At 40.5% G+C, this 15,977-nt stretch overlaps 1 protein-coding gene across 1 annotated transcript in view; it reads right to left on the reverse strand.

Annotated features, from left to right (window-relative positions):
* The window catches only part of VTI1B (vesicle transport through interaction with t-SNAREs 1B), a 30,085-nt gene that overhangs the window by 7,824 nt on the left and 6,284 nt on the right, over nt 1-15,977 (reverse strand). Inside the window, exons 2-5 of the mRNA XM_022570296.3 lie at nt 7,911-7,969; nt 5,547-5,738; nt 3,172-3,345; nt 1,529-1,590 (exon numbers count right to left, since the gene is read on the reverse strand). Of these exons, the coding sequence (XP_022426004.1) occupies nt 1,529-1,590; nt 3,172-3,345; nt 5,547-5,738; nt 7,911-7,969 (487 nt within the window). The remainder of the gene's footprint in view (nt 1-1,528; nt 1,591-3,171; nt 3,346-5,546; nt 5,739-7,910; nt 7,970-15,977) is intronic.

The raw sequence follows: 15,977 nt of genomic DNA on the forward strand, positions 1-15,977 counted from the left end.
TTCCATTCTTTCTTAATACTTAGGGGTTTGACCTGGGGCCAAGGCCAGATACTGTGAGGCAGACTGAATTTTTGATCACGTAGCCACTTAGTATTACCAGCTAAAGAAACTTATAAATAATTACTACCTACCTCACAGAAATATTGAAAATTGGGGCAATAGATACCAAAGCATATAAATGTTTTTTCTACAATGTCTTCAAATGGTAGTTAGTACTTCACTTTAAAAAGTTTTTCTATGAGCAGCTAGTTCGAAAAATATTAAATATACATATGAAGAAGTACACCATTTCTGAAATCAGGTTGAATCATATTTCAAAACAGCAGAAATATAAACTCACTAACCATCTAGAGCTGCACTGATTGATTACATAATACAGCTGTGAGCACACATTAGGAGAAGGGTTGGCGACAGACACTCCAGTGCTGAAGTCCAGCTCGGGTGGGGAGAGGGGTTCCTGCTTTAGGATAAGTAACTAGCTAGAAGCTGAGTAGTGCCTTTCAATCTCTTGTGAACTTCTTGCCCTTTTTACTTTCTTCCTCTATGGGTACCTCTATAAAGGCAGTAAATTTTTTGAAGCTCCTATACTCTTTTCTTAACACAAAAAATCTCATCACTCTAAACTGAACGTATTTCCCTATTCCACAAGGAATTTGCCACCGTTTAGGAAAATCTCACGCTCCTGCTTGTTTCATGACTCAGCTGTAGTTTGTTTCATGCATACCTACACCCACTTACCCCAAATTCAGCCTCCGTGGCAATACTTCCTTTCTGCCCCTGGTTTTGTTGCTGTCAGCACTTACCTCAACGTTTTTTGTATTTTTTTTTAAGTCAACTTCTACTAATAAGACAGAACTCCCAAATAAGGGGTTGACTCCCATGAAGGGCAAGCAGAGCCAAAAGCAAGTACGAAGCAGTAGCAGTGAAAAGTTTTCTAATTAAGTTTTTACAGATTTATTCCCAGGAATATGAAGCTCTATTCCCATGTGCTGTCTTCTCTAAGGAAAGTAAGCTGGGATTACAAGTCCTTCCAGGGACTTCCCTGGTGGTGCAGTGGTTAAGAATCTGCCTTCAATGCAGGGGATGCGGGTTCGATCTCTGGTCGGGGAACTAAGATCCCACGTGCTGTGGGGCAACTAAGCCTGCGTGCTGAAACTACTGAGCCTGTGCACCACAACTAAAGAGAAGCCCACGCACCGCAACTACTGAGCACGTGCACAGTAACAAAAAAAAAACATCCCGCATGCCGCAACGAAGAGCCTGCGTGCTGCAACTAAGACCCAAAGCAGCCAAATAAATAAATAAAATAAAAGTCCTTCCAATGGACAAAGTTTCCACTGCTCTAAATCAGAGCAGTATATATACTTTTAACAAAGGACTTTGTCCTGGGATATTTAACTATACGATATTTTTTATTTCTTCTGCTTTATTAGCACCTTTGCCAGTCACTGTTTAAAGCTTTGACATTCTTGGTTGAAAGATATTAGAATTAAGAGAAATTAATCTTGTGACTATTTAAAAAACTTACTTTCTGGACATTGAACGGAGAATCTTCCGACTTTTGCTCAAGTTTTCACCTGTGTTTACCAGCTGAGAAGAGAAAATAGCAATTATTTCCCCCTTCTTTCGAAAGTACACACTATAGAATTGAACATTCCTAAATTGACAGTGGGCATTAAGGGGTATATGTTGAAAAACTCCCAGAAATCAAATCAATTTAAATGATGGCCTCTGCATATAAGCAGAAGAAACTGGAAAGGATAATATACTTTAGTACTCATCAAGTAGGCCTAGGAATTATTATATCCCAAGGTTGCTGTGGGGAGACTTCTGGGACTGGCCTAATCTTTCACCTTGACTACTCAAAACAAAGTCTTCAAGTGTACCTGCCAGTAACTGACGTAACTGAGCAACTTAAGATTTGAATTTCATCAGCCAAACTCCAGAAGAGCCTCTTGAGTTAATGTTTGTTTTTGCAGGCTGGTGGACTACCATTTTTGCGATCTGGTTCTTTCTCCTTTTTTCTTTATCCCTTTAAGAGACACACTGAATTGTGAAAGGAATTAAATATTTTTTAAAAGCCTTTTTTATTCCCTTTTGGTTGCCTGTTACTAATCTATATAGCTGGAGGATATTTCAACAGATCCCACCTGCCATCTGTTCCTGTTCCCCAGCGACCTTGTTAAGTTGATCTCTCAGCTCATTTCTCAGCTTTTAAGTTCAACTAATCCACCTGGTTAAGTTCAGAAGTGAAAAAAACACACAATCTGTAAAACAAATTGCCTTCTCTACAGCTTAACTTGAATTCGGTACTTTATTGTGGATTTTCACTAAGGAGGGAAGGGGGCATCATTTTGACTTAATTTTAAGAATGGAGAATTACAGCTACTAAGCTGGAAAAATAACTCAGTGTGGGGATTTCAGATGATTTTCTCATATATCGAAGTCTTGCCCACAGTATCTGTTTTTCAGTTTGGATCTGCCTCATGCTCTTAAGAATACAGCATTCCATTGGCAAGTTGTACTATTTTTAAAATTCCTTTGCAGATGGTACAGAAAGGAAGGAATGAATTGTTTTCCAGAGCCTCTTAGAGTGTAGTAGATTAGACACCACAGTATAGTCATCATTTGGCCTGAGTATTTGTTTTCTTCTCACAATGATCTCCCTTACCTTAGGTAACAGTAAAGAGTTACAGCCCAGAATTGAACCTCTGTAAATTGTCAGTAGTACTATTTTATGACATGTGGAAAATAGCCTTGGCTCTAAATGACATGAAAGCATCATCTACTTAAAGAGATCTTAGCTTTCCTAAGAATAGCAGATGTTCTACTAGACATATGAGAAATGAAAATCTGATTCATAATACAGGACCTAGTAAAAGGATGGAGTGGCTACAATCTTATTTGACAATCTTCAATAAATGCAGAAATTGGATTTCTGCAGTCCACCCCCCTGCCCCCCCCCATGATTTCTAAATCTTAGAAGTAAAATTACTTCCAAGGGATATCTTTCAGCCAAGCAAACTACAGACAGAGAAAAGAGTAAGAACCTAAAAGGTCATACCCTGAATTTGGAACTGTGGTAGCTTCTGGCACTAGCAAGGCATCGGGGTGTAACGGGCCCACCTACTTTCCCCACTCTTGCCCCTCTCCCCATCCACTCAGACTTACTCTACTCTTGGTACGTTCCAACTGTTCACGTTGCTCCCCCAGTTCTTCTATGATTTCTGAGCCAATCTGGTCAGTCTCTGCAGCAATCCGATGAGAACGCTCAATACTCTGGGTGGCCCGGTTCAGGCTGTCAGTGCCTTGCAGAAGCAATGCCCTTTGAGGCTGTAGCCGATTCTGACAGCAGTATGGAAGGGAAATGTTATACTTCTTCCATTATAAATGAAGTTATAAGAAGGAATATCGTGTGCAATAATTTTCATTACTTTTAAGGCAACCAAAGATGCTAACAAATCAAACTAAAAGAGAACCTGGGATTCAATCTAGGATCATAATACCTCCCAATTCACTGCTTCTTACACTTAAGTGAGGCAAGAAAAGGATTAAACACATCAGAGCATTTTCCCTGTGTTCCTGATGAATTTGAACTGGTTCATGTGCTTTCTGGACTAGCAACTTCTGAGAGGCAATGGCCCTGATGTGGGGTACAGTAGCTTCCCCAAAATGCATACAGCCTGTAATTTTGAGAGAGCAAACCAACTAAACTCTACCGCCCTAGAAATAGTTTAATTCACTGAAAATGCCCACTGATTGGTATTGAGGATTGAGGGACCATGAATAAGCTATTTGTTTTCAGCACATATAGAACTCATTTAAAAGTGTGAGACACTACCACATTCTGGGAAAAAAGTGGCTACACTCTTGGTAAGCCTCCAAAAGAATTTCACCTTAGGCCAAACACAGAAAACAAAAACTGAAGTTGTTGCACTGGTGATTTGCTCTCAGGGAAGGTAATATCTGGAGCCAAAAAAGCTGCCCTAATTTCCCAAGCACCCTATTTCTAAATCTCCACCAAAGTTTTATTCCACCTATAATCCTAAGCACAGAAGGCATAAGGACAGAAGTAGCCTTTGTCAGGCCAGAAATAACGACTGACAGAAATGGATGCAGCTCTAAGTTCTCAGCTATTCAAAGCACGCATGTGCACACACTCAAAAAAGGGCTGGCTCACAAGGCCTATTACTGAGCAGGTGACTATTAGCACTAGACCCCACCACCAAGAAGGCAAAAGATGCATCCCCAGATCAGGAGCAACAAGAAGGCTTTTCAGTTCATATATGGCATATGAACAAGTGGATGAGGAAACCACCGAATGAGGCTGAAATAAATCCCAGTTACATTGGCTTATAAAGCAGCAGGAAAAAGGGTTTTTAAAAATAAAAGATGGGTATTTTCAACTGATTAGGCTTAAGAAAGAGCAGGAAGAGACAGTAAGGTCACACAAATCAACCCCAGATTTGGAACAATAATTCTACTGCAGGTGGTTTGTATATCTAAATAGTTTCTGAAACTAATAATTTTAAAGCAAAATTATTATTTGGAATTATCTCCCCCCTTTTTGTTTTCAGGGCTTTTGGGGTCACAAATGACCAAAGTCACTATACACCTTTCATCTCACTTTAACAAGCTCTACTTGCCAGCCTTTTCTCACCCTCCTTTCACAAGTGAATTTTGAAAATTTAACATTCTCAAATACTCTAGTTTTGACATCAGGAATGTCAGGCTAGTATCATTTGAATATCTCTTAAACTATATTCAGGATGTATCATGAAATAGGATTTGTTTAAAATTGTGCCATTAGCCTTTCTACATCCGTGCAGTCTGCACTTGTGGGCCCTGTTCACTTCTCTCCCACATTACTGGTCAGGCCATTTCTACTTTGTGCTGTGGAATATAATCCCAAATGTAACACATAAAATTTAATCTTTGTGAAGTTTTATTCCTTTAACTATGCTCTCTAGACAGTTTGAGAATACAGGTTTTCGGCTTAGTCAGTCTAATTTTATAAATGAGAATACTGGAGGCTAGAGAGTCAGTCTGGCTCACTTCCTATCACAACAAAGTAAGGTGTTAGCCCGCTTTTTAAGAAGCAGCCTGCTTTCTCTACTGTATCTGGGCTGTTGGGCCATCCTGATATAAATGTAAGGGAAAGCATGGGTTAATTTTGTAACAATACTCTGATAAATTAAAAGCCTAACTGAACTTTGGGGGCATATGTGAGAAAGAAACTGGATCAATGAGTCAGACTACAGAGTCCAGATGTAATATGAATAGGTAACACTTGTATATCACCACTGCACACCAAGTACTGTTTTATACATAAAGGATACAAAGAAATCTAAACAAGCAAATTGTTTGGAATGATCTGCATTAAATTCAGTAGAGGTGGGCACCCAAGGGGAGAAGGGGAATTGGATGCAAGAAAGAGGATAAGGTGGAAAAAAAGTCAAGTATGCACTGATAACATGAACTGTACTCTACAGTATGGTTAATCATTGTACCACAGACCAGTAAGGGAAAAGACAGCTGAAGCTTACCATGTGCTCATTCTCTACAGCGTATGTACCATATTTCATGTCTCCTCGACCCCCAGGAGTGGCTGTCAAAGGTGTGCTTCTCACTTCCCGATGGAGTTTGGCAAGGTCCTTCCGGTAGGTTCGAAGCTTAGACATCATAGGGTTACGAAAAGATAGGGGGGCATAACGTAGCTCCTCTTCCATCTCTGCCAGCTAGGAAGGCAGAAAGTAGTGAGTAGATGGCCTGCGTCTGTTCTCTCTCATATGGGTAATATGTCTAGTTTGGACTAAATCAAACCACAGACCACCGTAAATAAATACTCAACCATGTGGTCCAGGAGGGCAGGAACCACATGTGACACGTTCACTTCATTACTCTTAGTGCCTGGCACAGTGCCTAGTAGGCATAGAACAGGCCTTCAAAAAGTATGTGATGAATGAGTGAGAAAACTAACAAGTACCTTATAGCTTATTAAACATTTTTTACATGCATTCTCTCATTTATTCCTCACAACAGATCAATAAGGTAGGAAATACTACTTCTACTTCATATATAAGACTTGATGAAACCTGCTCAAGATTACATAACAAGAGAAGTCAGGATTCAAAAATCTTCAAATTCTCTTTTCAGTATACCAAGTTCTTAGCCTGTTATGGTTCAAGTGCTTTCATGAAGCACTCTGAGATCTACTGTACTAAAAATGCTAGGGGTATGGCATCAAGGTTCTTCCCTTCCTCCTCCTTCTGAAAATCAACTGTTTGTCTCCATGTCAGAATAACCAGGGGTCCAAATCATTCCCATTTTTCTGGGATAAGTAAACTGTAACACCTAGACCCAATTTACATGAAGCCGTCTGTCTGGGATGGCCAGAGTAGGACTGGTTAATTTTTTTAAGTTCAGGGAAAGAAAGTATCTAAGCACCAAACAAATAAATTGGTATTAATTAAACGGTTTTTGAAATGCTACCAAGATGTTAAGTGTAAAAGAAGACTGGCTCTGTAACAGGTATCATGGATATGCCCAGCTGTACACAGGTATTAGAAAAGTTTCTGGTACTCCCATTATGAAGGAGATAGTTTCCACAGTCTGGTAGGCTGATCCTTCTTAAAATAGATGCAGAATAGAGAAAAGGATGCAGATAAGCTTACCTTCTCAGAACTGCATTGAGATAAGGAAGTTGTTCTTCAACAAGCAATAAAGAAGTTCTCTGGCTTAAAAAGAATTTTTCAGTCTACTCTGGGGTAGCAAATACTAGGGGCAACTATTTCTCTGGAGTACTACCAGGGACCTGGATTTTAGCTCCAGCCTCCTAAAAGGTTTTGCTGAAGCCAGAGCACAATGATATGGAGAACAGAGGACCCTTACTTCTAAAAGGTGAGAGCAAAACTTGCTTTTTGTTTCTTTGTTTGTTTTTTGTTGTTGTTAAAGAAAAGGCACAGATTAAGAGAGAAGCAGTTCTTAAACTGCTCAGCAACCTGGACCAACATCTGACAAGCTTTGGGTCCTGACTGGGAACTCATCCTGTCCATGCATGCCTTGCCCAAGGTACCAAATCCTCCTGTCTTTTAAAACAGAAGGGAATAGGGACTTCCCTGGTGGTCCAGTGTGGTAAAGAATCCGTCTTTCAATGCAGGAGACGCAGGTTCGATCCCTGGTCAGGGAACTAAGATCCCACATGCTGCTGGGCAACTAACCCCACGAGCTACAACTACTGAGCTCGCACGCCTCAACTAGAGGGCCCATGTGCTGCAAACTACAGAGCCCACGCGCCACAACTACAGAGGCCATTACTAGAGAGAGAAAAAAACCCGCACGCCACAACTAGAGAGAAGCCTGCCCACTGCAATGAAGGATCCTGCATGCTGAAACTAAGACCCGGAGCAGCCCCAAAAATAAATAAATAAATTTAATTAAATAAATAAATAATAAAATAAAAACTACACTGGCATATATGCAAAATTCAACACTCTCCAAAAAAAAAAAACCAAACAAAAAAACCCCCCCAAAACCAGAAGGGAACATGGCTAGAACCACCTCTGAGCTCCATTTTGTGTGACAGTAAGTTTAACAAAGGAGAATAACTGATCTCAATGGCCAGCTTTTAAAATGAGATTTTAAAAGACCACCCAGGTAGAAGTATGAGAATGTCCTTATTACAGCAGCAATGTATTATCAAAGACTCATTTCAGGAGAGTCTCCAAGCTTTACCCATTTGCGTTTGCCCCTCAACACCCAGCCCCATCAACTGGCCTCATTCGGTAAGAAATAATCAAAAGCAAGATCAATGGACAGGAACAGTTAATCTGTGATCAGGTCACAAGCATTACTTCTGGAAAAGACCAACAAACAGGAAGAAGATATAAGGACTTGTTCCTTGTTCTCACCGTTTCATTTGCTTCCTGTTGCTTTTCATCAAAATCTCTGATCAACTTCTTCTTCTCTTCTGGAAAAGACAGACAAGTTTTCAATGCTCAGTCCTGCTTCCAAACATTCCTAGAGGCTATACCCTCTGCTTAGAATAAACTCCACATTCCTTTCCTGAGGGTACTACTATAGTACTTAATCACCCCTAAAAGACATTTAGAAACATAGGGGAACTAGTTATCACAGTAACTGGGGGGAAGGGAGAGGGACGGTATTACCACTGGCATTAAGTGTCCAGGGAACAAGAATATCTATGCTACGGACAGTCCTGCATAACAATGATCTGGCCCCAAAGACCAACAGCATCCCTACTAGGAAAGCCAACAGGTCTAAATCAATCATTGTCAGTCTTTTTTCACCCATCCTAACAGGAACCAGGCACACTTTCATCAATAAGAATGTTTAACAATACTAGTTCTCTGAAATCTTTGTCCCCATTTTCACTTCCACTGTAAATCACATCTCTATATTAACCCTTATCCACTGCTGTTCTGCAAAACAAATTCAAAACCCACCTACTCTGCTCGCTGGAGAGACTGCATGGTATACAGCACAAGTTTCTTAGCCCCACCCACTGGCAGTGGTATGGGAAATGACGTAAAATACCACTGACTCACACAGGGAAAGTCACTCCTTGTTCAGTACTTTGCATCATATCATTTTAGTGCTAGTATGTCTTTAACACCTAAAAATTACTCATCTCCCCTTTTAACAAAAACAGAACAGGCTTTAGCTTCAAAGCAATAACATCTAACTAAAACAGCACTGTTTTGCCTTCACTGTATTTTTTCTGATCATTTAGATAGGTTCTATAGATTTTCCATTTAAGGTAGTGATATAAAATTTCCTTTTAAAGTAACTTTATGTATTAAATAAATGCATTTTACATGAAATATATAAATAAAATGATTAATTATAGTAAAAATGGTGCTTGGACACAGCAAAAATGATGAAGGGAGTACTGGCATGCTGTCACCTGGTAAACATCTGTATGGGGGAAGTGCTGGTGAGTAAAGGGGCTTAGGTTCTGGTTCTAGCTTTGGGTCTGACTCAACATGTAAGCTTGGATAATTCTCTTCATCTCTTTGGGACCTAACCTCCTTCCTTGGTTATAAAATGAGGAGGTAGATCATACCTAACAGGCATAGCTTTTTTTTTTTTTTTTTTTTAATTTTTTTTTGGCTGCATTGGGTCTTCGTTGCAGCATGCGGGCTTTTTTCTAGTTGCGGCGAGTGGGGGCTACTCTTCGGTGCGTGGGCTTCTCATCACGGTGCCTTCTCTTGTCGCGGAGCACGGGCTGTAGGCATGCGGGCTCAGTAGTTGTGGCACACAGGCTTAGTTGCTCCATGGCATGTGGGATCTTCCCAGACCAGGGCTCAAACCCGTGTCCTCTACATTGGCAGGCAGATTCTTTACCACTGCGCCACCAGGGAAGCCCTAATAAGCATATCTAACAAGCAAAAATTAGTCCTATTTATGAGGAGTTTTTTTTTTTTTAATGTATACATCCAAATGAATCTTCTCCCTGGAAATCTATAATCTACTTATTACCACAAAGTTATCATTGCTACAATATTTTTTGAACTCATCTTTTGGAATTATGTTCACAATCTGGGGATATAGTTTTCTTTAATTGTGGTAAAATATATACATAACATAAAATTTACCATTTTGCCTGTTTTTAAGTATACAGTTAAAGGGCATTAAGTATATCCACAATGTCGTGCAACCATCACCATTATCCACCTCTAGAACCTTTTCATCATCCCAGACTGAAACTCCATACCCATTAAACACTAACTCCCCATTTCCCCTCTCCCTGGACTCTGGTAACCACCATTATACTTTCTGTGTCTATGAATCTGACTACTCTAGGCACTTCATATAAGAGGAATCTTACAATTTCACTTACCATAATGTCTTCAAGGTTCATCCATACTGTAGCACGTATAAGGACACGGTCTTTTTTTTTTTGCGGTACGCGGGCCTCTCACTGTTGTGGCCTCTCCCATTGCGGAGCACAGGCTCCAGATGCACAGGCTCAGTGGCCATGGCTCACGGGCCCAGCCGCTCCGCGGCATGTGGGATCTTCCCAGACCGGGGCACGAACCCGTGTCCCCTGCATCAGCACGCAGATTCTCAACCACTGCGCCACCAGGGAAGCCCAGGACACGGTCTTTTAAAAAGCTCAATGTGATTTCTAAATACAAGCCAGCACTTCCATCAACTGAAGAAAGAGCAATCTTTTCCAATGCCAAGAAAACAGCTGAGTTGCGCTTACAAAGGGATGGCACATGGGTACTCGACATGCTGTCCTAATGTATATTCTATATTCTCAACGTGAGATCAAGATCCTTCTGAGTAGAGAAATTTACTTTTTCTTTTATACATCCCATAGCTTCTAGAACTCTAAACCTGGTAGGGTACTCCTTAGACACTGCTATTGCCTACAAGAGCAAACAACAATGCACCCTTTACTAAGCTGCCTTCGTTGTCATGTGACATTCCCTAAATAGGTACTCCAGGTAAACTATTTCTCACTACACACCACTCACAAAACCCAGGGTTTTTGTTTTGTTTTGTTTTTTGTTCTGTTTTGTTTTTGCGGTACGCGGGCCTCTCACTGCTGCGGCCCCTCCCCTTGTGGAGCACAGGCTCCGGATGCACAGGCTCAGCGGCCATGGCTCACAGGCCCAGCCGCTCCGTAGCACATGGGATCTTCCCGGACTGGGGCACGAACCCGTGTCCCCTGCATCGGCAGGTGGACCCTCAACCACTGCGCCACCAGGGAAGCCCAAAACCCAGGGTTTTTTGTTTAAAAAAAAAAAAAAAATAGGAGAAAGTTCAGCCCTGGCAAATGGCCTACATCTTGACTAACCATGATGTAACTGAAATAAGTGCCAAAGCAGCTGTTATTATCCTTGAGTAGTCTGCGTTTTCAGCTATCAGCAGTGAAATAATATCTGCAATCAAGAATGGCCACTTCCATGGAGAGCTATCATATTATTTTGTAACAAGCATTCACTAAAGTGTTGAGTGTCATCACTCCTCTGAATAGGCACATCTCCAAACTCAAGCACACTCACTTCTGATCCAAGATGACAGTATTCTCTACGTGCATTCCCGTCCTAGATTTTTCTACATCTCTATTAGTCATAAATTTTCCTCCATTATTCTTTCTTTGTTAAAAGACATGAAAATCTGCATTCCTAAGAATGACTCAAAGAAAGTAGCTACATAAATAAGAGTGGGGGGTGGGAAGGAGGCAGCACACAGAACCTTGATCCTTTCACTAACTTCCCTGCATGATTCTGTTATTCTCAGTCTTTTTGGAATACTCTGCTCTCTATCTGATTTCATAAGGCATGCGTTCTACTAGGAGTGCTCTACAACTTATATACTTTTAAAGGTTCAAGAGATTAAACCCCTACCCAACTGAGAGGTATCAATAGCTGTTCCTTTATGCTTTAGACTCAGAATTGTGAAATCAATGAATATAAGAGCTGAGATGGACCTCAGAGATCATCTAGTCTAACCTTCTCATTTAGCAGTTGAGGAAATTAGAGCCTGCAGAAACTGTCTTCCCCAAGGCCACAGAAGGAGTAGATGTGTAGCAACACTAGTTCCAGAATGCAAGTCTCCTGACTCCCAACCCAGTGCTTCTGTACACTATAGTGTTGAGGGGCATTTTTGTGCTCCCAGGTATACAGGTATAATATGTTCAAACCTCTTAACCTCTTAATTTTTTAAGGAGTTAGAATTAACACTACAATCAACTACAAAACAACAGGACTGATACTGGGTAGAACAGACACCAGAAACAAGAGTGAGCTACTCCAAATAACACTATCCCCTACCCCACATGCCTTCCCAAACCCCTCACCTGTGACTGACTCACTCTGAAGCTGAATGTTTAGTAAACTGGGTGGATGGCCGCACAATGCCCCGGACATGGAATAAAATGGAAACACCCAGCTCTGAAAGTGCTAGAGGAAACCTACCTTATGTTCGACCAAGGTGGCAGCCTCTCTTTCTTATAGGCTATTTGAATTGCCAGCCCAAGAATGACTAACCTTGGTCCATCAGAACTGTGGAAATAACTTCAGTTTCACCAGGATCTTTAAAATCTGTGATTAATGTTTTTGGCGCCCCATTGTGGCATTTCTAGGACCTACATCCTCTTTGTAGACCACATGGTTACCTGATCCTCTCTAAGCCTGTTTCCTCAACTATAAATAAGAAATATAACGCTACTGACCTCGTACAGTTGTCTGAAAGAGTTAAAAGAGACAATACACATAACAAACACATAACAAATGCCAGGCATATTAAGGGTTCAATAAATAGTAACTACCACTGTTTTTTAAAAGTAAATCCCTAGGTAGGAAAAACTAAGCAAAAACAAAATTCACCAAAGAATATGAAGAGTGTTGGAAAAATTAAAATTCTGCAGTTAGTGAGTAATTGTGTTTACCAACCTGCTACATATGATCCTTCATAGTTATTATTTTTTCTGGTTTCTAAAATAATGGAGTCTCACGTATAGATACTGAGATTTAAGTGAATTAAAATGAAAAACTTTCAATAATTTTATAATGTTCATTAATAATGTGCCTTCAAAAAAAATAATGTGCCTTCAGGTGCTATAAAACTAAAAGTCCTTACTATAGGTACTTACTCTATTAATTGGATAAGAATTTATAGCAGTCTGAGGTATCTGGAGAGACATCTTCATATGCTGCAAAGCTGAGACTAGAAATTATGGTTGTAGGTGCTTAATGTAATATTAAATGGATTAATAATTATCACATATGCTAATGGATTGTCATTGTCATACAAAATTCCTAAAGTAGGACACATTGTGTCTGTTATCCTATCCTTTTTTTAAATAGGTATATATAGATATAGATATAGATATAGATATATAGATAGAGTTTAAAAGTGGTGAAACTGTGGAAAACATGGCAGAATAGAAATAAAATCACACTGAGTTTTTATACCCAATCATATATTATTACTATTTTCTTCCCAACAATTCACAGTATTTATACAATCATTCAACAAATATTTATAGAGCACCTAGTATGTACTAGGCACTGCTCTAGGTGCTTAGGATACATAATTAACCAAACAGACAAAATATAGAGCTTATGATAGAAGAGGGAACACTTCCAAAGTTTTTTAAGAGGCCAGCACTACACTGATACCAAAACCAGCGAAGAACACCACAAAAAAATTATAGGCCAATATCCCTGGTGAACACAGATGCAAAAATCCTCAACAAAATAATAGCAAACTGAATGGCATTTTCTATAGAAATAGAACAAACAATCCAAAAATTTTTAGGTAACCACAAAAGACCCCAATTAGCCAAAGCAATCTTGAAAAAGAACAACAAAGCTGGAGGCATCATGCTTTCTGATTTCAAACTGCAGCTGACCCTTGAACAACAAGGGTTTGAACTGGGTGGGTCCACTTATACACAGATTTTTTTCAATAGTAAATACTACAGTACCACATAACCTGTGGTTGGCTGAATCTGCAGATAATGAGGAAACTTGGATAGGAGGGCCAACAAGTTACACTCAGATTTTCAGCTGCGCAGAGGGTTGGCACCCAGGGTCAACTGTATATTACAAAGCTATAATAATGAAAACAGTATGGTACTGGCATAAAAACAGATTCAAAGCTCAATGGAATGGAAAAGAGAGCCCAGAAGTAAGTCCACACATATATGGTCAATTCACTTACAACAAAGGAGCCCAGAATATACAATGGGGAAATGTATTAGGAAAAACCCAGTCTTTCTCCCTCCTATCTTTCTCTCCTGTATAGGAAAAAACTTAGTCCTTCCTCCCGTTGTTTGTTTCCCGTGTGTCTCCTTTACTACTCACAAAGAACACTTCACTTTTGGTCACCGAATGTATGGGTTTTTTCCCCACAGCAGCAATCCTCTGAGACACCAGCTGGGTGTCCTGCAATTCGACTCAATTCTGACGCTATCTACCCAGAGACAGTATCAGATTCCAGAGGTTCAGGGCTCAGTCCCACAAGACTGGCCCCACCACCACCTCAGATGCCAGTCGCAAGTAGTAGGTCCTCAGGTTACCCACAACTTCTGTCCAATGTGGTTACAAACTGGAGGTTCCCATGACCCCCTCCTCAGATTCAATTAATATGGTAGAGAGGCTCACAAAACTCAGAGAAACACTACTTAGGTTTACCAGTTTATTAAAGGATATGATAAAGGATACAGATGAAAAGCCAGATGAAGAGAGACATAGGGCAAGGTCTTGGAGGGTCTCTTTCCCCTCCTGTTCTGTCCCGCAGGACCTTCTGTCCCCGCAGAGTTGAGGTGCACCACCCTCCCAGTGTGGATATGTTCAACCACCTGGAAGCTCTCTGAGCCCCATACTACTGAAATTTTATGGAGGCTTCCTCACATAGACATGGTTAATTATTAATTCCATTTGAAGCCCCTTTCCCGTCTCCAGAGAAGTGTGGAGCAGGACTGAAAATCCCAGCTTCTAATCATGGGTTGGTCTTTCTGGTAACCAGCTCCCATCCAGAAGCCACCTAGGAGCCCACCCAGAGCAGCCTCACTGAATAAAAGGTGCTCCCAGAAATTACAAGGGTTTTAGAAGCTCTGTGTCAGGAGAGAGAGAAATATTTGTTTCCTGTTCCCTCACAGAAAAGGACAGTCTCTTCAATAAATGGTGTTGGGAAACATTTGACAGTCACATGCAAAAGAATGAAACTGGGCCACTATCTTTACACTATATACAAAAATTAACTCAAAAAGGATTAAAGACTTGAATGTTGACAATGATATTTTGGATTTGGCACGAAAAGTAAAAGCAACAAAAGCAAAAATAAACTAGCAGGGCTACATCAAACTAAAAGCTTCTGAGAGATCCTAGGCAAAACATGCTCTGGCATAAATTATACCAATATTTTCTTAGGTCGGTCTCCCAAGGCAATAGAAATAAAAACAAAAATAAACAAATGGAACCTAATCAAACTTACAAACTTTTGCACAACAAAGGAAACCATAAACAAAACGAAAAGACAACCCACAGAATGGGAGAAAATATTTGCAAACGATGCAACCAACAAAGGCTTAATTTCCAAAATATGCAAACAGTTCATACAATTCAATGACAAAAAAACAAACAACCCAGGGCAGGGCTTCCCTGGTGGCGCAGTGGTTGGGAGTCCGCCTGCCGATGCAGGGGATGTGGGTTCGTGTCCCGGTCCGGGAAGCTCCCACATGCCGCAGAGTGGCTGGGCCCGTGAGCCATGGCCGCTGAGCCTGCGTGTCCGGAGCCTGTGCTCCACAACAGGAGAGGCCACAACAGTGAGAGGCCCGCGTACCGCAAAAAAAACAAAAAAAGCAAAAAAACCCAAACAACCCAATAAAAAATGGGCAGAAGACCTAAATAAACATTTCTCCAAAGAAGACATACACAGATGGCCAGTAGGCACATGAAAAGATGCTCAACATCACTAATTATTAGAGAAATGCAAATCAAAGCTACAATAAGGTAACACCTCACACCAGTCAGAATGGCCATCATTAAACAGTCTACAAATAACAAATGCTAGAGACGGTTTGGAGAAAAGGGAACCCTCTTACACTGTTGGTGGGAATGTAAATTGGTGCAGCCACTATGGAAAACTGTATGGAAAAGAGTTGCCATATGATATAGCAATCCTACTCCTGGGCATATACCCAGACAAAACTCTAATTCAAAAAGATACACGCACCCCTATGTTCACAGCAGCACTATTCACAACAGCCAAGACATGGAAACAACCTAAATGTCCATGAACACATGAATGGATAAAGAAGATGTGGGATGTGGGATGTGGGGTGTGTGTGTGTGTGTGTGTGTGTGTATAAATATATATATATATATATAAAATATGGAATATTACTCAACCATTAAAAAGAATGAAATGCCATTTGCAGCAACATGGATGGACCTAGAGATTATCATACTAAATGAAGTAAGTCAGAAAGACAA

The sequence above is a fragment of the Delphinapterus leucas genome, chromosome 2 (genome assembly GCF_059928025.1).
Source record: "Delphinapterus leucas isolate spDelLeu-1000000601 "Yukka" chromosome 2, BTC_Dleu_Yukka2, whole genome shotgun sequence".
NCBI lineage: Eukaryota > Metazoa > Chordata > Mammalia > Artiodactyla > Monodontidae > Delphinapterus > Delphinapterus leucas.